At 38.3% G+C, this 24,265-nt stretch overlaps 1 protein-coding gene across 1 annotated transcript in view; it reads left to right on the forward strand.

Annotated features, from left to right (window-relative positions):
* The window catches only part of LOC308435225 (acyl-coenzyme A thioesterase THEM4-like), a gene marked incomplete at both ends in the record, with an annotated part of 30,360 nt that extends 11,291 nt beyond the window's left edge, over positions 1-19,069 (forward strand). Inside the window, 2 exon segments of the mRNA XM_080935916.1 lie at positions 18,359-19,040; positions 19,042-19,069. Of these exon segments, the coding sequence (XP_080792042.1) occupies positions 18,359-19,040; positions 19,042-19,069 (710 nt within the window).
* Between the last annotated feature and the right edge of the window lie 5,196 nt (positions 19,070-24,265).

Consider the following 24,265-nt stretch of genomic DNA (forward strand, 5'->3'; position numbering starts at 1 on the left):
ACAATGGCTCTCAGAGATGCATCTCACAAGTGGCTTTGCATTTCTGAATCACACAAAGAAGTATGACTTGTCCTTTTTACTTTTCTGTCTGTTTCAAGCCTATTCTGATGAGAGTTTAGGCTTCTGGGTTATGTTCTCAAAGCTTTGAGTGAAGGAGCATGAGATAGGTGTCTCCTGAGGTATATCAGGAAAATGTGAAGGTGTCCTCTGTTCAAAGAGAAGGGAATGTAATTTGAAGGCACCATTTTTGCACTTTCCTTAAGAGTCATTTCGTATAAACTCCATTGAAAAGTGAGAATGTGTACTTGATTTTAAGGTTGTCAGAATTGAAAACATATTACAAGTTGATATTGTTTCTGAGATAAAACAATATTTCTATGTCCATTTTTAAAACAATAAAATCTAAATAGAAGAATTGTTGAGAAAAATCTTCTACCTTTTTCCTTTTACTGCAGCACAGTTTTGGGAACCTACTATGTAATATTATAGGCTAAAGAAAAAGTCAGGATAGTGTATAGATTAATCTTTAAAGGCATGCTTACCAACCATAACTACCCACCATTTTATAGCATACTCTGTAAATCTTGTCTACAGTATTGTTAGTTAAGTTACTATTGCCATGATAAAACACTATAATCCAAAGTCAACTTGAGGAGGAAAGAGTTTGTTTAGCATATGTATTCTGAATCTCAGTCTATTGAGACACTAATTAAAAAAAATGCCCTATAGGCTTGTCTACAGTCCTATCTTAAGGCTCACATCCAAGATGACTTTCTATCATGTGTCAAGTTGATGTAAAACTAGATGTTTTAAGACAACTCCTAAAATGTGATCTATTGAAAAGAACATACATGCACAGACAATCATGTAAGATTAACAGAAACCCATAACTGAACTAAAATAGATTCATAGTAGAAATATGTTTGTACTAAAGTGCAGTGTGCTTCAACATGCAGAAGTTGATACATAAAATATGAGCAGATACTGACAAGGTCAATCATTGTACTAACCGCAGTGCTCCCTGAAGCTAAGGAACTGGGATGGATGCTATTTACAACAGCGCAGTGCCATCTAACACCAACGATGTAAGGAGAGTGATTTAAAAATTTGGTGAGAAAGCTATTCAGAGAATAGCCATTGTTACTTTTTTATCCTGTGTTTCAAGCCCATTCTGGTATAGGCTTCTGGGTTATGTTTTCAAAGCTATGAGTGAAGGAATGTAATATACATTTCTCCTGATTGAAGTGCATCAGGAAAATGTAGAAGTATCCAACCTATAGGACCTCTAGTGTAGTTAGACATGTTTGGACATGACCTAGGTTTTCACAAATTAAGAGATTAGTCTTAAAGAAAAACAGTAAATTGGAGAGAAGAACAGAGTCCTAACAATGGAAAAGTACGAGTAACTGGAGGAGGAGCCAAGCCTTTTGAGAAGGGTTAAGGGGAGGGGGAGGCAGATGAATAAGGATGTATAGCCATGCTGAGTCTGTTTCTCTGACTCTGCTTTGTTTAAAACTTTTTATTAATTCATTTATATTAATCATTATTATTTACATTTCTTACATCTTTGTGATCCAAGGGTGAGAGCTTATGTGTACCTAGAAATTAATTTTTAATCTCTTTGCTAAAGGTTGAGATTATTTCCTGTGCTATTCAAGTTTTGTTCAGAAAATCTTAGCCTATACTTATATTTTCACGTCCATTTGGAAGATATGATTATTATTGATGTCAAATTAAAATAATATGTGGTATCTAGACCACAAATCCCCACCTTCACATTCCTTCTGGATTTGTAGTTTTATATTTTATTGTTTCTTCACTTCCTGATTTTCTGTCAGTTATTACTTCAGGACAAACCCCATCGTTGATGTGTTAACTCTCTTTTAAGAATGTATTTGTTTTTATTCAGTGACTGAGGCTTCTGGTTTATAGTTTCTTTCTTTCATTGATGGCTGCCGTGGGATTGAATCCGTTTGTTGATACTGGAACTGTTGAAGTTGGGTCCATTTCTTCCTCTCGAACCAATGGCCCAAGAAATAAGACTCATACTCAAAATATATTTATAAATACCTTGGCCATATACCTATACTGTTTTATGACTCGATATAACTTAAAATATCATGTACTTTAATTCATATTCTGTCACGTGGCTGGTTCCCTATGCTCAGGTACCATGTGTCCAGATCTTCACATCTTCTCATTCTTGTCTCTATCCCGGAATCTCCCTCCTGGATGTCCCACCTCCTATTTCCTGCCTAAGCATAGGCCATAGTTTTTTTAATTGACAGGTGATGCATCCAAACAATACACAGGATAGTCTGTCTACACAGAACCAAGGAAATACCCATGCCTATTTCATGGAAGTTTAACATAAGATGACTGGTTGTGAACTCTTTAGAAGATCCAGTAAGGATCTTTCTGGAAATACTGTATATCCCTGATAAGCAGAGAATTCCCTGGTGAAGTATGAGGCATAATTTCTTCAGAGAAGACACATTACATACCTGAGTCATCAACCATGGCTTTCTGTGCTCTGGGGCTATCGGTCAACATCATTGACATAGTCCCCCATATTAATGTTTACAGAACAATGGGCATGGAAACAGAGCTTTTTTTCAAGGCAAATAGTTTTTATCTATATTTTATATACCATAGAACTAACTGACGTAAAGTTCAGTATCTCGTTATCATAAGTCCTTATAAAAGAAGACCTTACCTGATAACGTCATCCCCATGCCTCTGACCTTTTGACCCTTGGAAGCCAGAAAATCTATTTCCCTCTGAATGGGTTAATCTTTCCCAGACTCTTCATATAAGTTGTTCATGGTAATTCATGTCCTTTGTGATTGATTTCCCCCTCATTGGGCCCTTTAAATTTATTCATATTTAACATGGAAACAGAGCTTTTTAATTTCATGGGATACAAGGAATCCCTAAAGTTATACTGATAAATTATTATTGGTAGAAATTCTACCAATAAAGGCTAATGATGTACAAGAAGCATAGCACCAATGCCTGTTGTCAGTGAAAGCCTCCTAGCGTCACACGTGGTAGAATAGCTAGCCTCTATGACACTCACCATGGAGCTTCCAATGACTATTTGCTCTAAAACATAGGAGAAGGCATGTGGCCTCCCAATAGAAAGATAAAGCAAACAGCCTTTAACGTCCTGCACTAAAGACTTGGAAGGGGAATGACAGAGAAATTCAAGGTGTTTAAAGAAGACATGTAAAAGCAACTTGAGCTTAAAGATAGAAAGAAAGGTTCAAGTTATGTATGAGAAAACAGAAATATGTGACTGTGTGGAATGATAAAGACAATTCAGGATCTGAAAGCTGGATTTAGTGAGAGACAGAGACAGAGAGACAGACAAAGAGACAGAGACAGACAGAGAGAGAGACAAAGACAGACAGATAGACAGACACAGAGACAGACACAGACAATCAGAGGTGTTGAAGAGAACTGTAGCTGAAATGAAGATCAAACTGAAAAAACCTTAACAAGCCAATTAGAAAATTCAAGAGAGTGGGCTGGAGAGATATCTCGTCTGTTAAAGGATAGGTTCACAACCAAAAGTATAAGAAAATTCAAGGGAATTCCTTAGAAATAAAAGATGAAGAATGGACAGAGTGTCAGAACTGAAGACAAAGTAAAGAAACTGGATCACTCAAGCAAAGACCATGATCTTTAAACACATGAAAGGAGAATACAGGAATTGTGAATCACTACGGTGAGAGCAAATCTTTCATTACAGGGGGAAAAAAGAAGAAAATCCATAGCAGATCTCTGGAGAAAGAGACTGAAGAATATAGAAGATGGGGGTATTTCTCGTGCTCGTGGGTTTTTAGTATTTATATTATGGGAACAACAATTCTGCAAAAAGCAATTTAAATTCAATTCCATTGAAATCCAGATCCCAACAAAATTCTCCTGGGATCATATAAATTAGAAGGGCGGAGAGATAGGAGGGAGTGGGTGGGTGGGGAAACACTCTCATACAGGCAGGGAGGAGTAGGAATGGATCAGAGGAATTTCAGAGGGGAAACTGGGAAAGGGGATCACATTTGAAATGTAAGTAAAGAAAATATCCAAGAAAAAGGAAAAGTATATACAGACAGAGAAAATCGGTCAAATCGGCTTAACTCAAAACCAGTGGCCTATGGTAGATTATCATTTTTGTATCTACAGGAATATATAACTTATATTGACCTCCCATTTTCAGAGAGTAGAAATAACTTTGTGAGCATTTTTGTTGTTGTGGTTGTTGTTGTTGTTATCCAAAGGATTGAAAACACATACAGATTTAACCTATCATTGTCTTTCAGGTAATTAACACCAAGAAGTTTTCATTCCATGGCTGTGGGAAGTCAGAAAATCATCAAAGAAGTTTACAAACTCCAGTTGAATCTCATAGTCATGGTTTTATGAAAATCTTGAAAGAACATCAAAAAACAGAGAAGTTCAGTGTCTTTTTTTTAAGACGATCAGGTTGGTTATGCTGAGACATGGGCTACAAGTTCCTATTTTCACATCCTTCTTGTTCTGTTGTTTCAGATTCAACTCTTTTACCCCATTCTGTTTTCTGGGTAGACTCAGTATCACTGAGCTAAGCTAAGCTGTGGGTTAAACCTGAAACATGACTAGACTATAGTGACTCAGTGCACTCCAAGATATTTTAAGTAAATCCATGTTTTTTAATACAAAAATGAAGAATTGAACTAAAATTCAGCACAGTTACCTGGAAACTGTTTTTCAAGGGCCATTCAATAAACATGTCAGAACTTTAGATCGGGTTTTCTACCTTCCCTGACAAGACTACAGTGCTAATGGTGATTAGCAGTGTCTGTGGAAGCCCACAGCCTCATCCCGGGGGCAGTATGGGATAAGATCTTGGTACATGCCTGGAGTTCCAGGACCTGGAGTCCCAGCCTACTCACAAACACGGGAAAGCACAATAGGAGGTGGGGCTTCCTACAGAAACTAGGGCTTTAAAGTCTGAGAACTATGTAATAAAGGATTTCAGAGACCTCTGAAAACCTAGGTCTGTGGAGCTCATCTGAGGAACAGCAGACACTACAGGTGAGATCACTAAGCCTGTGATGGGAGATTAAAAATTCACTCGAGAGAGCGGAGCCGGGCCCATCTGCCACACAGAACGGCGGCTCATAGAGGCTGAGCAACTGGTGGGTGGGAGACCTGGGCTGCTGGGGAGCAGAGAGATCTCTGCGGAGTGCACAAGGAAAGTGCACACCCTAACTTGCCCTAACCTGCCTTGCCCGATCCAGCGATTGGGAACAGAAAATTAGAACTTCTGTTTCCACCCGGAGGCGACTTCAGGACGCAGAGCAGAACCTGGCCCATCTGCCACCTGGAACAGCAGCTCATAGAGGCTGAGCAACTGGTGAGTGGGAGACCTAGGCTGCAGGGGAGCAGAGAGATCTCTGTGGAGTGCACACGGAAAGTGCACACCCTGCCTTGCCCTGCCCTGCCGTGCCTGTTCCAGCAACCAGAAACAGAACGTTGGAACTTCTGCTCACACCTGATGACTCTGAGGCATAAAACAGGGCTCGGCCCATCTGACATCTGGACCAGTGGAGAACCAGGGACACAGACCAGATAAAAGGGAAAGGCAAGAACATATCACTGACAACAAAATGGCAAGAGGAAAGAGAAAGAGTATATCCCAAGGAAACCAAGACAATCTAGCAACACCAGAACCCAGCTCTCCCATAACAGCAAACATCGGAATTCCAAACACTCCAGAGAAAGAAGACACAGACCTAAAATCATACCTCAAGATGCTGATAGAGATACTTAAACAAGAAAGGGAGAAATAGCAAAAAGATTCAGAAACTTTTAAAGAAGAAACAGGAAAAACAATCAAAGAACTCAAAGAACTAGAGGAAAACAGAACCAAAGAAATAAAGGAATGGAAGAGGGAAATTAAAACAGAAATTGACACAATAAAGAAAACGCTAAAAGAGATAAACCTAGAGTCAGAACACCAAAAAAAGAAATCAGGAGTCACAGAAGCAAGCATTTCCAATAGATTACAAGAGATCAAAGAGAGAATCTCAGGGGGAAGAAAACAACATTGCAAACATAGACAAAACAGCCAGAGAGGATGCAAAAATGAAAAAGCTCCTAACCCAAAATGTCCAGGAAATCCAAGACACAATGAGAAGACCGAACCTAAGGATAATAGGAATAGAAGAGGGAGAAGAGTATCAACTAAGAGGCACAGTAAATATCCTCAACAAAATCATAGAAGAAAACTTCCCTACCCTCAAGAATGAGATGACCACAAGCATAAAAGAAGCCTTCAGAACTCCAAATAGGTTGGACCAGAAAAGAAATACTTCCCGACAAATAATAGTAAAAACACCAAGTGCCCAAAGTAAAGAAAGAATACTAAAAGCAGTAAGGGAAAAAGGTCAGGTAACATATAAAAGCAGACCAATCAGACTCACACCCGATTTCTCAACAGAGACTATGAAAGCTAAAAGACCCTGGACAGACAACATGCACTCCTTAAGAGAGCACAAGGGCCAGCCCAAGCTGCTATACCCAGCAAAACTCTCAATCACCATCGATGGAGAGACGAAGATATTTCAAAACAAATCAAAATTCACACAATATCTGACCACAAACCCAGCACGACAATGAATTATAGGTGGAAAACCCAATACAATGAGAGAAAATACAGCCTAGTAAGAACAAGAAAACTCCTAAACAAGAAAACTAAAAGAAGAAAAAGACACAGACACGACTCAACCCAAAAAAGCAATAATGGCAGGAAACAGAAACAACTATTCCTTGATATCTATTAACATAAATGGTCTCAACTCCCCAATAAAAAGACATAGACTATCAGACTGGATACATAAACATAATCCAGCCTTTTGCTGCATACAGGAAACTCATCTGAGAGACAGAGACAGACACTATCTCAGAATAAAAGGGTGGGAAAAAAACTTCCAAGCAAACAGCTCCAAGAAGCAAGCTGGAGTGGCTATTCTAATATCGAATAAAGTAAATTTCCAACCAAAAGTTATCAAAAAAGATAAGGAAAGACACTTTTTACTCATTACCGGGGACATCTGTCAGGAGGAACTCTCAATCCTTAACATATATGCTCCAAACAAAAAATCAACCACATTCATAAAAGAAACCCTACTAAAGCTCAAAAAATACATTTCACTCCACACAATAATAGTGGGAGACTTTAATACCTCACTCTCACCAATGGACAGAACAGGAAAACAGAAACTGAACAAGGACACTCCAAAACTAGCAGAGACTTTGAACCAACAAGAATTAATAGATATATACAGAACATACTATCCTAAAGTAAAAGAATACACCTTCTTCTCACCACCCCATGGCACCTTCTCAGAAATTGACCACATAATTGAACACAGAACGAGCCTCCATCGATAAAAGAAGATTGAAATACTCCCATGCATCCTCTCAGATCACCATGGTCTAAGGCTGGTCTTTAACTACAACAAAGACAACAAAAAGCCCACATACACATGGAAACTAAACAATGCTCTGTTAAAGAATAGCAGGGTCAAAGAAGAAATAAAGAAAGAAATTAAGGATTTTCTAGAATTCAACGAAAACGAAAACACAACATACCCAAACCTATGGGATGCAATGAAAGCAGTATTGAGAGGAAAACTCATAGCCCTAAGTGTTTCCTAAAAGAAACTGGAGAGAGCTCACATCAGCAACCTGATAGCACAGCTAAAAGCCCTAGAACAAAAGGAAGCAGATATACCCAAAAAGAGTAGACGGCAAGAAATAATCAAAATTAGGGCAGAAATAGACCAAATAGAAACAAAAAGAACCATTGAAAAAAATCAACAAAACAAAGAGTTGGTTCTTTGAGAAAATCAACAAGATTGATAAACCCCTAGCCAGACTAACTAGAGGGCAAAGAGAGAGTATCCAAATTAACAAAATCAGAAAGGAAAGTGGCGACATAACAACTGAAACTGAGGAAATTCAAAAAATCATCAGATCCTACTACAAAAACTTATACTCCACAAAATTGGAAAATCTGGAGGAAATGGACGAATTCCTAGACAGATACAAGGTCCCAAAGTTAAACCAGGACCAAGTAAACCATCTAAATAGCCCTATAACACCTGAAGTAAGACAAGAAGTCATCAAAAGCCTCCCAACCAAAAAAAGCCCAGGTCCAGACGGGTTCAGTGCAGAATTTTATCAGACATTTATTGGGGGTATAACACCAATACTCGCCAAACTTTTCCAAAAGATAGAATCAGATGAAATATTACCCAACTCATTTTTGAGGCTACAATAACCCTCGTACCTAAACCACACAAAGACCCTACAAAAAAAGAGAATTCAGACCAATCTCACTTAGGAACATTGATGCAAAAATACTCAACAACATCCTTGCAAACCGAATCCAAGAACACATCAATACGATCATTCATCATGACCAAGTAGGCTTCATCCCTGGGAGGCAGGGATGGTTTAACATAAGGAAATCCATCAATGTAATCCACCATATAAACAAACTCAAAGACCAAAATGACATAGTCATCTCACTAGACGATGAGAAAACATTTGACAAAATACAACACCCCTTCATGTTAAAAGTCCTGGAAAGAACAGGAATCCAAGGCCCATACTTAAACATAATAAAAGCAATATACAGCAAACCAACAGCCAACATCAAACTTAATGGCAAGAAACTTGATGCAATCCCACTAAAATCAGGGACTCGACAAAGCTGCCCACTCTCCCCCTACCTATTCAACATAGTACTGGAAGTCCTGGCTGGAGCAATTAGACAGCAAAAGGAGATCAAGGGGATACTAATCAGAAAGGAAGAGATAAAAACATCACTCTTTGCCGATGCCATGATAGTGTACTTGAGTGACCCCAAAAATTATACCAGAGAACTCCTAAACCTGATAAACAAGTTCAGCAAAGTGGCTGGATACAAAATTAACTCAAACAAATCAGTAGCCTTCCTATACTCAAAGAAAAAACATGTGGAGAAAGAAATTAAGGAAAAGGTACCCTTCACAATTGTCACAAAAACTATGAAATACCTTGGTGTGACTCTAACTAAGCAAGTGAAGGACCTGTATGACAAGAACTTCAAACCTCTAAAGAAAGAAATTGAGGAGGATCTCAGAAAATGAAAAGATCTCCCATGCTCAAGGATTGGAAAAATCAACATCTTAAAAATGGCCATCCTACCAAAAGCAATCTACAGATTCAATGCAATCCCCATCAAAATTCCAACCCAGTTCTTCATGAAATTGGAAAGATCATTGTGCAATTTTATATGGAATAACAAAAGACCTAGAATAGCGAAATCCATCCTCAACAACAAAAAAACATCTGCAGGAATCACTATCCCTGACTTCAAGCTATATTACAAGGCAATTGTGCTGAAAACTGCATGGTACTGGTACAGAAATAGGCATGTGGATCAATGGAATAGAATAGAAGATCCAGAAATGAGCCCTCATGTATATGGTCACCTGATTTTTGACAAAGGAGCAGTAAACATTCAATGGAAAAAGGACAGCCTATTCAACAAATGGTGCTGGTCCAACTGGCACTCAGCATGCAAAAGAATGACAATAGACCCGTTCTTATTTCCTTGTATAAAGCTCAAGTGTAAGTGGATCAAAGATCTCCACATTAAACCAGATACACTGAAACTATTAGATGAGAAAGTAGGGAAAACCTTAGAACACATAGGCACAGAGGAAAATTTCCTGAACAAAACACCAATGGCTCAAGCTCTAAGGTCAAAGATTAGCAAATGGGACTTAATGAGATTGCAAAGTTTCTGTAAGGCTAAGGACATCGTCAAGAAAACAAAACGGAAACCAACAGAATGGGAAAAGATCTTTACCAACACCACATCAGATAGAGGCCTAATATCCAAGGTGTACAAGGAACTCAAATAGCTAGACACCAGAGAATCAAATAACCCTATTAAAAAATGGGGTACAGAGCTAAACAAAAGTTTTCAGTTGAGGAACACCGAATGGCCGAGAAACATCTGAGGAAGTGCTCCACATCCTTAGCCATCAGGGAAATGCAAAACAAAACAACACTGAGATTCCACCTCACACCAGTCAGATTGGCCAAGATCCAAAACTCAGATGACAGCAGATGCTGGCGAGGCTGGGGAGAAAGAGGAACACTTCTCCACTGTGGGTGGGGTTGCAAGCTAATACAACCACTCTGGAAATCTGTCTGGCGATACCTCAGAAAATTGGATATAGTACTACCTAAAGACCCAGCTATTCCACTTCTGGGCATATACCCCAGAGACACTTTAATACACAACAAAGATATATACACCACAATGTTCATAGCAGCTCTATTTATAATAGCCAGAAGCTGGAAGGAACCCAGATGTCCTTCAGAAGATGAATGGATACAAAAATTGTGGTACATATACACAATGGAATACTACTCATCCACCAGAAACAATGACTTAACCAAATTCTTAAGAAAATGGCTACATCTAGAGAATATCATCCTGAGTGAGATAACCCAGTCACAAAAGAACAGACATAATATGCAGTCACTGATAGTGGGATGCTAACCCCAGAGGCTTGCACTCCCCCAGAAACAGCTCACAGACTGTATTAAGTCCAAGAAATAAAGAAAACAAAACAAAACAAAAAAATATTTACAAAACAAGAAAACTTTAACTATTTTCATGTTACATTTTGTTTTACATGTACTTTAGCTTATTGTAACTATTAAGTTTTCAAGGCATAAAATCAATCCTTGAAAAAAATCAAGTACTGACTAAAAAATATATTCATAGAGTTTTATGTAAAAATTATGTTAACATCTGAAAAAGAAAGTACTGACAAAAATGTATAATTTTAAGCAAAAAATGTTTAAAATCTGTACATTTATCTTTGTTTTGTAAAATAAAGTTGTTTAAAAAAAATTCACTCCAGAGGAAAACTCTGGATAGACCCCTAGGTAGATCCCTCCAGAATGACAGTAAGCCTCCAACTTCTGCAGCCCTGGTGGACTGGAGCAAGGGTAGCACTTAAAGAAGTTTAAGAGCTAATTGGGCCCCTCGGGAACCCACTTATGGTCTCAAGACCCAGGGAGGAAAAGTCTGGGCTTGTCCACAGGGACATTCAGGGAATCTCTGCTCATTACTACTATGTCCTTCACTTCCTGTGCCAAATGTCACGGTCTTGTATATTATCCCTAAACATGCTCTGGTCTCATCTAGCATGATCAGAGGGGAATTACAAGTGCTATTGCCCCGGTGTGGCCTTAACTGGAGTGCTGAGAACCTGTGCCTCATTTACACAGGTGTTTCGGGCTTCCAATGTTTTGCCCGTGTGGCCCTATTCTATATCTTAGAATTGGGTGGTAGTTTGGAGAAACAACCTCAAGTGTGGAACAGAAAGTGTAGGACTACTAGATGCAGTCCTTTCCAGGTTCTGTAGAAGGACATTTGAGTCGAAGTTCATTCCCAAAGAGAAGTTCCAAGACACAGATCATTGCCTGCTCTGGATTATGCAGGAAGCATGCACTAAGTGGGCCAAATCTTTGGATTCTCTTTTCCTGAACTTAGGATCAGACACCAAACTAGAAAATTGTTGTGTAGGTGACCTCACTGTGATTTGTTATATCTTAAGTTAATTATATCCTGATTAGTTGAAGCTTAAATTTTCTCAACCAAAAGGAATATCAACCTCTACTTTGTGACCTAATTTCACAGTGCTCTCCCACTGGACACGGAGCAAAGGAAAAGAACCAAAATGAAGACAAGAAGCAGTGTGTAGTTTTAAACTGCAGGAACAGTTTTCTGAATACTGAAAGAGACAAAGTTGATTAGCTGTTTACAGAAGCAGGAAGTTCTTAAGGCTGTTTCTGGAGAGCACAGGTATCTGAAAAAGCCCCTTTTGAAGAGTGTGTGACACCTCAACCAGAACATCTTTCTAGTTGGTGAGTATTGTTTCTTGCTTTGAGTGTATTCTGGAAAATTATCTAATCGTAGACAGGTTTGTTTGTTTGTTTGTTTGTTTGTTTGTTTTAGGTGTTTGAAAAATTGTCCATTTACTTTGTCAGAAGCTGGTAGACTTGTCTTATAGGTTTATCTACAGTTTGCTGTTGGGTGTTCAAAAGCATTTACAAAATTAAAAAAGTGTTTACAGATTAATGACTTGATTTGGTTTAAAGTCAACTGGGACTCCATATGGGCTTCTCTTGACGAATTAGGAAGACTCACCTGGATCCTTATTTTTGTTCTCCACCAGCTATATCATCTCAAAGGTGGGTCAGGTCCTTCCTGTTGCTGGCGTAGGTCCCTAAGCTTTGGAGTTTTACACTAAGAATGACATTTCTAAAAGCATAATTTAAAAGTTGTAAATTCTGTTATATCTAGAGAAATGTGAAAATAACTCAACTATTTTTACATAAATCTTGTTTGGGGTAAGGTTAACCAAAAAGTTAAAACATAACCAAGCTATCAAAATCACAAGTAATTATCTCAATAAGACACTAGTTACCATTCAACAAATGGTGTTGGTCCAACTGGCACTCAGCATGCACAAGAATGAAAATAAACCCTTTCTTATCTCCTTGTACAAAGCTCAAGTGCAAGTGGATCAAAGATCTCTACATTAAACCAGGTACACTGAAACTATTAGATGAGAAAGTGGGGAAAAACCTTAGAACACATAAGCACAGGAGAAATTTTTCTGAACAGAACATCAATGGCTCGTGCTCTAAGGTCAAAGATTGACAAATGGGACTTAATGAGATTGCAAAGTTTCTGTAAAGCTAAGGACACTTTCAAGAAAACAAAATGGCAGCCAACAGAGTGGGAAAAAATCTTTATCAACCCCAAATCAGATAGAGACCTAATATCCAAGGTATACAAAGAACTCAAGAAGCTAGACATCAGAGAATCAAACAACCCTATTAAAAACTGGGGTACAGAGCTAAACAAACAGTTCTCAATTGAGGAATATCAAATGACTGAGAAGCATCTAAGGAAGTGCTTGACATCATTAGCCATCAGGGAAGTGCAAATCAAAACAAGCCTGAAATTCCACCTCACACCAGTCAAATTAACCAAGATCAAAAATTCAGATGACAGCAGAAGCTGGCAAGGATGTGGAGAAAGAGGAACCCTTCTCCACTGTTGGTGGGGTTGCAAACTAATACAACCACTCTGGATATCAGTCTGGCGATACCTCAGAAAATTAGACATAATACTGCCTGAAGAACCAGCTATTCCACTTCTGGGCATATACCCCAGAGACACCTTAGTACACAACAAAGATATATGCACCACAATGTTCATAGCAGCTCTATTTATAATAGCCAGAAGCTGGAAAGAACCCAGATGTTCTTCATTAGATGAATGGATACAAAAATTGTGGCACATTTACACAATGGAGTACTACTCAGCTATCAGAAACAATGACTTTATGAAATTCTAAAGAAAATGGATGCATCTAGAGAATATCATCCTGAGTGAGATAACCCAGTCACAAAAGAACAGACATAATATGCAGTCACTGATAATTGGATACTAACCCCAGAAAGCTCTGAACACCCCAGAAACAACTCAGACTGTGTGAAGTTCAAGAAAAGAAAAAAAAACACTATGTTTATTCCTTACACACCAAGAAAGCTTTGACTAATTCCAGGTTACATCCTGATTTACATGTACTTTATGCTCATTGTAACTAGTAAGATCTTAATGCACACTATCAAACCTTACAAAAAAAGCCAAGCACTGACAAAAATGTATTCGTATACTTTTATGCAAAAATGCTTAAAATATGTACATTTATCTTTTTCTTTTAAAAATAAAGTTCTTCAATAAATAACAAAAAAGAAAAAAAGACTCTAGTTACCAATCTGTGGGTCATGACCCCTTTGGGGGTCAAAAACCCTGTTCAGTGAGGTCATGCATACATCAAATGTTTTGTATGTCATATATTTACATTATAACTCATAAAAGTAGCAAAATTACACTTATGGATTAGAAACAAAAACAATTTTGGGGCTATGGGTCACCTCAGCATGAGGAAGTAGATATATTAAAGCACCAGGTCATAAGACTAGGAAGGTTGAGAACCACTGTAATCAGATGTTTGGTTTTAGTTTTGTAAGCTTATTTTTGTAAATGTTGCTATAATAGAATGCATCCCAGAATCTTTACTCCAACCTGCTCTCACCTAAACTATGATTTAAAGAGAAGACATGGGACTAAAGTGTAGGTATTCACAAGGCAGCACCAAATTATTTTAACTTAAAACTCCTTGCTTTAAGGAAGGCATGTGAGGGCAAAAACCCACACAGGGTTAGCTAGAACCTTTTTGTTTTCAGCCCTAACTGCCTAGCACTCCTTGATGCCTTTACTTGTCTAGACTCACCTCTCTACTTTCCTTTAGAAGATATACCTGCTCCCCTCTCCATACTGTTATGACAGCTCACACCTGAAGGTTGGTCTGCCCTTGTACCTCCCCTAAACTGCTGGCTCTGAAGTCTAGTGCTTGGGTATGGGTTCATTTCTTCTTGAGACAGTGAGTTAGTTGTTTAAGTCACACTACCAGGTATACAGAAGAAGACTTATAGTCACTGCCCTTTACAATGGTCTAGATAAGTGGTTCCAGAAAGGCTCTGAATGAAAGAGCTGGACATAGCCCATCTCTAGCTAATACTGGGCAAGGAAAAAATGTCTCATGGCCCTTATAACTATGAACATGTTTGTACTTAGGTTAAATTCTGCAGAAGTGAAGTTTTACTGTACCAATGACATAAAACCTGGGCCAACTTTGACTTGGGTCTTCAGTTGCACTTTAAAGGTACATCCACTCTGGAATGAGCTAAGTTCACAATGCACACAGTCCAGTTCCTGAGACCTGGCCGGTTGTTCTTCATTTTAAAGAATAAACAAAATTCCCCTCTGTGTCTGATTTAAGCCTTTTCCTTGGCATTTTAATAAACACCTGTGATAATAGTTGAAATGATGTTACTTAACCATGATGGCCTAATTTCTAGACAAGAAAAAAAAAGGTGTGTTTATTGAAGCACCAATGTAATTAGAGTGTCTTTTCTTCCCCTTTTCCAGGTTTTTGAAGCATGGCTCCATTTTTACTGATGACTACCATTTGTATGGGAGTGGCCTCAGCTTCTCATGAACTTGGTCTCAGGTTAGATTTTGAATGGCATGAATGGAAGACAAAGGACAATAAGACATACAGAACAGTCAGTAACATGAAACTTCCAGATGAACCCTGGAGAGAATTGATCTTGCTTGGTGGAGCTCTTTTAGTTAGGCTCTGTTGCTGTGGTAAATACAAATTCCAACCAAAAGAAACTTGAGAGGAAAAGGTTTGTTTTATCTTATGGCTGTAGTTCCTCATGAAGATAAGTCATGGTGGGAAACCATGGCAGGAACTGAAGCGGAATGGCTTTCTGGCTCTTTCCTTCTGCTTTGTTAAGTTGGTCTTCTTATGCACCCCTGGATCACTTTACTAAGGAGACATACTGCCCACACTGCGCTAAGCCCTTCCACAACCTAATCAATCATTAATTAAGACAGTTCCCTATTGGTGTTGCCTATGAGTCAGTCTTACGTGGACATTTTCTCAATTGAGATTCCCCCTTCTCAAATGACCCCAGCTTGTGTCAAGTAGACAAAAAGAAACAACCCAAACCCAAGAACACAAGAGAATATAGTTCCAGTGTTGGTTCCTTAAGCCAGCCCTTTCTAAGGCTTAACCTGGTGACATTCATTATGAGTACTCTGTCAAACACCCCTCTTGTCGCTGAGGATGGGTAGTGGTTTTGGAAGCCTAGAGTCATCCTTGGCCAAGGTCTCTCTTCATTTGTGGTAGCAAATCCACTGAGTGAACTTGTGTAGGGCATACAGTAAAAGGAAATACTATAGATAGTATGTACTTTAGGATGAAGAAAAATTGAGGAGAATGGTGTGGGAAAAATATGAAAATTAATGAATTTCACAACTGGGAATACCTTAAGGGGAAACACAATGTGACCTTGAGAGTGAATACCTTTGGTGACTTGGTAAGTATGGCATGTGTGACTTGAAGGTGATGCTTCTCTTTAGTTCTTTAAATAGTTCTTGCTCCTCAATGATTTTTTTTAACTTTTATTTCCAGACTAATTTAGAATTCAGGAAAATGATGACTGGCTTTAAAATCCAGGAACTCAAGAGGTTGGAGGCATTCAGTAAGTATGTTTTGCATGATATCCCTCAGGCTGTGGATTGTCAGAACAAGGTTATGTGACTCCTGTAAAGGACCAGGTATGACAGTGGGACTTTCCTGAGTTCCATTGTCCACAAGGAATTCAAGAAGGAAATGTCACGCTTGCTTTTACTGTCTCTGCAGCAGCATGCAGCTCACTATTTTCTGAGGGATTTTTAGTCTATAAATTCTCAAATTTCTGTGCTATTAGTTTTGTAGATAATATCTTTTTCTTTCTTCTTTAGGATCAACTTGGCTGTAGTTGAGCTTTTAGTGCAACTGGATCCTTAGAAGGACAAATGTTCAGGGGAACAAGTGACCTGGTCCCTCTGAATGAGCAAAACCTAGTGGACTGCTCCCTATATCATGGCAACCAAGGATGTAATGGTGACTTCATGCAGTATGCATTCCAGTATATGAAGGACAATGAAGGCCTGGTAACTGAGGAGTCCTATCCGTATGAAGGAGAGGTGTGTACAATACAGAACTCTTACGTCCTAGCTCAGGCTATAGAAAGCAGAACAATTGCAAAGATCATCCACTTGCTCTAAGTCCATGTCTTTAATTAAATTTTTTTGAGAATTTCAAAACATATATGCTTATAACTATTTTTATCAAATTTACACACATTTCCCTTTCAATTTCTCCTCCTCTATCCCTTCCAACTTCCTATGATCCTTTAAAAGAACTCAATAAATTTATTTAGTGCTACCACTACATGCATTGTATAAATTTATTGAAAAAAAAGAACTTCTGCAGGACAATATTGAATCTGAAATAGAATCATTTTCATAATTTTATACTAGTAGTATTAATCGGTGTTGTCCATCCATGAATAAAGGATGTCTATCCATTGACATCTTCAACTACTTTCCTCTGTGTCAATCCTTTTATTGTATAATTCTTTTTTAGATTTATTTATTCTATGTGATCACGCTGTAGCTGTTTTCAGACAGACCAGAAGATGGCATCTGATCCCATTATAGATGGTTGTGAGCCTCCATGTGGATGCTGGGAATTGAACTCAGGACCTCTGGAAGAGCAGTCAGTGCACTTAACCACTGAGCCATGTCTCCAGCCCCTTATTGTATAATTATTCTTTCATGGTTATATTTATTCTAAAATATTTAAAGCTACTATGAATTGTTTCCCACATTTCTTTCTCAAAATGTTTACAGTAGATATAAAGGAAAAAGAAAGGACACTGATTTTATGTGTTGATTTTGTATCCTGCTTCATGGATAAATCTGTTTATTATGTGTAGAAGTTTCTGCTAGTCTCTCTCCCCCCCCCCCCGCCTCTCTCTCTCTCTCTCTCTCTCTCTCTCTCTCTCTCTCTCTCTCTCTCTCTCTCTCTCTTGTGTGTGTGTGTGTGTGTGTGTGTGTGTGTGTGTGTGTGTGTGTGTGTGTATGGGGGGGAGGGAGAGAGATCTGAAGAACTTGAGAATGACTTCATCAGAGAATGTGATAGATGTCACTTAGCGCTAGTTTTGTCCTGGAATTACATTTTTGGAGAGTTGTAGCACAGAGGGCTGAATTCAGGACCTTTTGCATGATGGTGAAGTCTCTTGTCTATAGATATATAAATAGCATTTGAAAGTAGTAGTGCCTTTTTTTTTCCTTGCCTATTTATCTTCTTATTTCCTTGTTTTTTCTTATGGTTGGAGTTTAGGCTTCAAGAGTGGGTATGTGAAAAAATTAATAACATTGAAAATCTTTCAGTCAAATTACTTTTAAAAGTGAGAGAATGTCCACACTAATAAAACTATATATGGATTGGGAGACATAACAAACACTGGATAAATACAGATAATCATAAAAATATATATTAAAGAATTTTTATCCCACCAAGATATATATCCAGAAAATGTAAAAGAATTTGTGGTTACAGATTCATATGATCTTACCAACATTAAACATGGATGAAATAAGGAATTTAAAGAACCCAATAACAGATAAAGAGTTGTTATTTTAAAATCTCCTAAATAGCCGGGACACTGCTTTCGGAAGGCGAGAGAGGGGAGAGATTGTGACCAAGGCTAAGCTAACACCTGCTCCAGGCTGTAACGGGGTGCACGGGTTCTTCAGCCCTGAGGTATGAATCTGGAGGAGCCGGAAGAGAAAGTGACTCGAGATTGAAATATGTCAGCAGGGGTGGAATCGCTACTACTACTACTGAGATAATAACAAAGAGGTTATTTTCTTCTGAGAAAGTCATTCATAAGGACTATGCTCTCCCTAACCCCAGCTGGACTAAGGACCTAAGACTCCTTTTTGACCAGTTCATGAAGAAATGTGAAGATGGCTCCTGGAAAAGTTTCCCTTCGTACAGACAAAACCCTACTCATGCCCTTCAAGAATTCCAAACCCATTTTGTTGACTCAAAGTTTAAGAAAGAAGAGCAAATGTCAAAGGCCCAACAGTTCACCAGAAGCTTGGAGGAAGGGCTAGGCTTTGAGTACGTGATGTTCTACAATAACACTGAGAAGAGAATAGTCTGCTTGTTTCAAGGAGGTCTTCACCTGCAAGGAGTACCTGGATTTCTTCACGGAGGTGCCATTGCAACCATCATTGACATCACTACCGGCATGTGTGCATTTGCCGAGGGCATTTCCATGACGGCCAACCTCAACATCGACTATAAAAAACCTATCCCCCTTCTTTCTGTTGTGGTAAATAGCCAACTTCAAAAAATTGAAGGAAGGAAACTTTTTGTTTCCTGTAATATTCAAAGTATTGATGAGAAGACTTTACACACAGAGGCAAAAGCATTTGGATCCTGACAAACCCTTGACATAAAAGAACTTCTGGTGAGTTCCACACTGTTCTGCATGAGGTTCTCCCCCTCCAGAAGCGGCACCTGTCTGCACTCCTGTCACAGCTGCTGACTCCCCCAGGGAGCGTCTGTTCTCACAGCCCCTTCAGAACAGCCTCTGACATGGCTGCAGGAACCTACTCTCCGCCTTCCAGGTTTAAGTAAGAAGTACTTCCGGGAGTCTCAGCAATAATCTGTATCTCCCTAGGACAAATGTGTGGTTCTAACGCAAGAACAGATTTTAAAACTAACAAGCATAGCACCCGTGAACTGCGGGGGGGGGGGGGAGACTGTATTGAAACTTCGACTGCAAACATGGAAATGTAAGAAAACCAAAGGCTGGAATAAATGTATGGAGTGTTGTGAGTGAAGTATGTGTACATAAGCCACGCTGTGTTACAAAGCTAGGTTTGTTGTATCTGAACAGAACATCTCTCTGACCATATTCGGGAACACAGCTCATTTCTGTGGGAATGGATCCCACACATCAGTTGTCTGGGGCCCTAGAGATTAAAACACTGTTGTTCATTTTTCCAACCTGCTCTATTGTAGCTTAAAACACTGTAGTTTGTCATCCCTGGAAGAAGGCTCTGTTAGCTTTCTGGGACTATAATGAAGAACTACAAGCAAGGTAGTTTAAACAAAAATGTCACTGTCACAGCCCCAGTGGCCAGCAGTCTAAAAGTATTAACAAAACATTGCTTCTTAAGGTTCTGGGAGGGAACTTTCACACCACTCTACTGGCTTCTACCAAGGAAGCATTCAGCTTTTTTTGGTTTTCAGATATAGCATAATTTTCTGCTGTATCTCTTTATCATCTTCTCTCTGTAATTTCCCTTTGTGAATGTTTATGTATTTGAGTGAGTGTATGTACTCAGATGCTAAAATAAATTGGGAGGTTAGTGTTCAAAAAAAAAAAATCTCCTAAATAAAGAGCCTAGTGTCAGGGAGATTTAGTGCAGAATTCTCTCAGTCCTTACAAACAGAACTAATGCAAATGCTTCTTAAATTTATCTATAAAATAGCAAAGGAACACTATCAAATTATTTTATGAAGTCAATAATATCAAAAAACAGACAAAGACCCAAATTTAAAAAAAACAAAAAACAGATTATTGGCTAATGTTTCCAATAGACTCAAGAATTCTCAATAAAATCTTGGCAATGTGAGTTCTGTAGAACATCTAAATTATTGTCTACCTATCAAAACAGTTCGCTTCCCAAATGCAAAGTTGATTTAGCATACCTAAATCCACAAATGTAATCTTCTTCTTAAATGAGGTCAAAGACAGAAGACACATGACCATTTCATTAGACACAAGAAGTACCTTGGACAAAAATTCAACATTGCTTCAACATAAAGGTTCTGGAGAATCTGGGAAGGCAGGAATTATAAGTCTTTATAACAAAAGTATTATACAATGAGCCCATTCTCAACTTCATGATAAGGGAAGAACTTACAGCATTTCCACTAAGATCAGGGTTCACACTTCCTCAGTGCTCTTGTGTACTAGCCTCTGTCTGCTTATCTTATGAATATGGTTTCCAAGAATCTCTTTTTCTGTAAATGTCAAGAGTATAAAAGCCATTCCACACAGTACAGATTTCTCCATTGTGAACATGTTTATGGATGGAAGACCTATGATGTGCCCCTGAAGACTTGTAAGATAATTTCTAAGATCAGATACCCTAGTGCTGTTTCATTTCTGGGACCTTTTATAAAAGCACAGCCTCGGACATGCTGCTCTGAGGGAGGCAGATCTTTGCCCTTTTGCAATTCACAATCAATATCTATTGAATGATAAGCAATTGAATTTGCATAGATTTAACAGTATTTTGATGTAATTGAAACATTAAATATTAGTGTTTTAGAGTCCCAGGACATTTTTTGTGCTGATGAAAAAAATGTCCTAGTTCTCAATAAATATGTCCTCAAGTGTCCCTAATAAAAGACATGTTTTCAATTCTACAAATGCATAAAATGATATATCCATGAGCATATGTGTATCACATATACACATACGTACACAAAGTAGATAAAGAAGAAATAGAGAAGTGAGAAGATAGGGAAGAGAAAGAAGAAGAATGACAATTTTGTCAAATGAGAACAAAAAGTGAGCTGGGTTAATTTGACATTTTTTTTTATTTCTTAGACTTTGTAGTTGTCTTGTAAATTTTTAAAATATAATTTATAAGAATTTCATATATTAGCACTGTATTTACATACTTTTATCCCTCCCTCTCTCCCTCAATGGCTCCTATTTCCTACCCATTCAGACTTAAAGTCACGGCCTCTTTTTTTTCAATTATTATCATTATGTGTACATATGTAACATACATGTACATACATAAAACTTATAAATACAACATGTTTAGTCTCTTTAGTGTTGTTCACATGTGTATGTGACCAGGGCTGACCATTTGGGAATGGACAACTTCTCAGGAGTTTCATATTTGTTTAAAGGAAACTGCATATCTCTCTCTCTCTCTCTCTCTCTCTCTCTCTCTCTCTCTCTCTCTCTCTCTCTCTCTTTCTCACTCTCTCTGTCTGTCTGTCTATCTGTCTGTCTCTCTCTCTCCCCTTATCAGCCATAAATTGCCTATGACACTTCATCCTGGAGTGAGGTCTTCTAAGATTTGTCATATCCATGATGAGTGACAACTGGTATTGTCATTTTTTGGGTCTTGTTCAGACAACAATATTGTTGAGATTTTGTGAGTGTAGCTTCCCTGTCATATTTAGAAGACATTATCCCAGATCATATGTCCTGAACTACTTGCCCTTTCAATATTTCTGCCAAGAGTGATGTAGTTCAAAGGGAACTTGCACAAGAGATAGATGGCAATTACTAAACATCTTCCCCTTAACTTTCAAAGGGAGGACCTTGCAGGTACAATGCTGAAAATTCCACTGCTAGTGTCAGAGACTTTGTGCAAATCACAGCAAGTGGGGATGCCCTTATGCATGCTGTGGCAACAGTGGGGCCCATCTCTGTTGTAACTGATGCAAGCCACAGTTCCTTCCAGTTCTATGAGAGCAGTAAGCCTAGTTTCTTCTAGAAATGCATAAAGAAAAGTTATGCCAGCATCAAGGCATGTCAACTTGATTATGCTTTGGCATATAAAGTTGATATAAATGCTTCTGTTAGTGGACTAACAGTGTACATTTACAATATTTGCACATGATATTTCTACTTGACATTGAATAAATATGATCCCAAAGATACGAGTCTATCATGTTTTCTAAATTAACTTCATTGTGCTGTGTGGGGCTTAGTTTGAGTGAATTTTCTCTAGTAATTGGTCTTTAAGATTTTAAGTAAAAATTTCATTTCTGAAGTTAAGTCTAATGAGATTCTTTTGAATCCACTGATTTTGTGTTTTATGGTGTTTGTTTAGACTTATATTTTCTAAGAATTTTACGAGAAGATTTATGCTGAATTTTATTTTGGTTAAATATACTAGAGCACAGACATCCCCAGCCTTGATTAAAATGAATCCTCTTGTTAAACATTTTCTTGTGTGTATGTCATCCCAGCCAGTGAAGTTAGAAATGCTTGTTGTCAGTGGTGACATGGTCACTGTGAGGTCACTGAAGCATCTCACCCAGGTTTTAACTTTATTTTCCAGGAATGTATGATGAGCCAAACTGTAGAAGGGTTAATCTAAATCATGCTGTTCTTATGCTTGCCTATGGCTTTGAAGGAGCAGAATCAGATGGTGTTAAATACTGGCTGATCAAGAACAGCTATAAATTGCCACACCTACTTCTATTTGAAATCAAAAGAAATTACCATCTGCAGGCAGCATATAGATACAGGCACAAGTAGTCTTTATTCCATGGAGGCTGTACTCAGGATTTTAATTGAGTGGTTATGGCACTAGGATTCTGTGGTGGTTGGGTATTGATATGTAATTATACTATTGCACTTCTGAATTCTGACACATGTCTAACTCTGAGATACATGTAGGTGGGAAGACATTCTCTACAGTGGCTTTTGCAATCCTGTGTAAAGTCACTGTCTGTGTTCAAGAGTTGACTCTGCCTTTTCTGAGTCTGGCTATGAAGTGTGGCCTCTGCCACAGTGTTTAACTGAAGCTAATGTAAGAAAACTGCTCTAGTGTGTTCTTCCCACTAAATGGAAACTGTGCTTTCTTCCAGATGGGGTGAGGAATGGGGCATGAGGGGCTACATGAAAATCCCTAAAGACTGGGACAACCACTGTGGAATTGCCACTTATGCCACATACCCGATTGTGTGACCTTGCTGGTGGAGCTAAGGAAGAAGTGGTCTGGGCACCACACCTACAGAGGAGGGGCTTCTCTCCACAGAAAAAAATCAGCATCAACTGTGTGGGATACAGTACCTGGGCTATTGAAGATGTGGACATTTTTACATTCGTTAATTACTACATTTTGCTGCTATAAAAACTTTATAACAGCAACTCCCTCTACGACCACAAACAAATAAGTAGCTGAATTTTCATCTGTAAAATAATGTACGAAATTACATCTTTAAAAATAAAGCTTGAGTTTAAAATAATAGTAGGGCTTCTTTTTCATAACCCAGAGTTTAATTCATTTTGAGGACATTGTAGACCAGGCAGTGATATTCTAGAGAATGTGGCAGGTGGATCTCCCAGGTAGCAAGTAAGTATCACAATTTTGTTTTCTTCCCACTTTTGTCTGCTCATCAGGAGTAGACAATCTAAATATGTCTTATGGAAGTCTTCAGGAATTCAATTTTTAAAAAGAAAATGGGTTGTTCCATTTGTTTAAAATTTTACTTTTTAGCATGTAAAAAGATTTTATTTTTGCTTTGTAAATTTTCACATGAGTACTTTACAAAGTATCATTTATAGTATTTATAGTATTATTTACATACTAGACACACTACTCTCACCTCTACTGCTTCCCTGTCACCTCAACTCTTCTTTAATCATCGTTATTACAAATATAGTGTATATATGTAACAATCAACATATACATACCATGTATTCTTCTGATTTCAAGGTTTCTCAGATCTATATGTTTAGGGATGACCACTTTTGGTTGGATGACCTTGTGAGGAGATAGCTAGAGGAGTATTTTCACCACAGAATTGGTGTGTGAGTGTGTGTGTGTGTGTGTGTGTGTGTGTGTGTGTGTGTGGTGTATGAGTGTGTGAGTGTGTGTGTGAGT

This window comes from Micromys minutus (assembly GCF_963924665.1).
Source record: "Micromys minutus genome assembly, chromosome: 1".
NCBI lineage: Eukaryota > Metazoa > Chordata > Mammalia > Rodentia > Muridae > Micromys > Micromys minutus.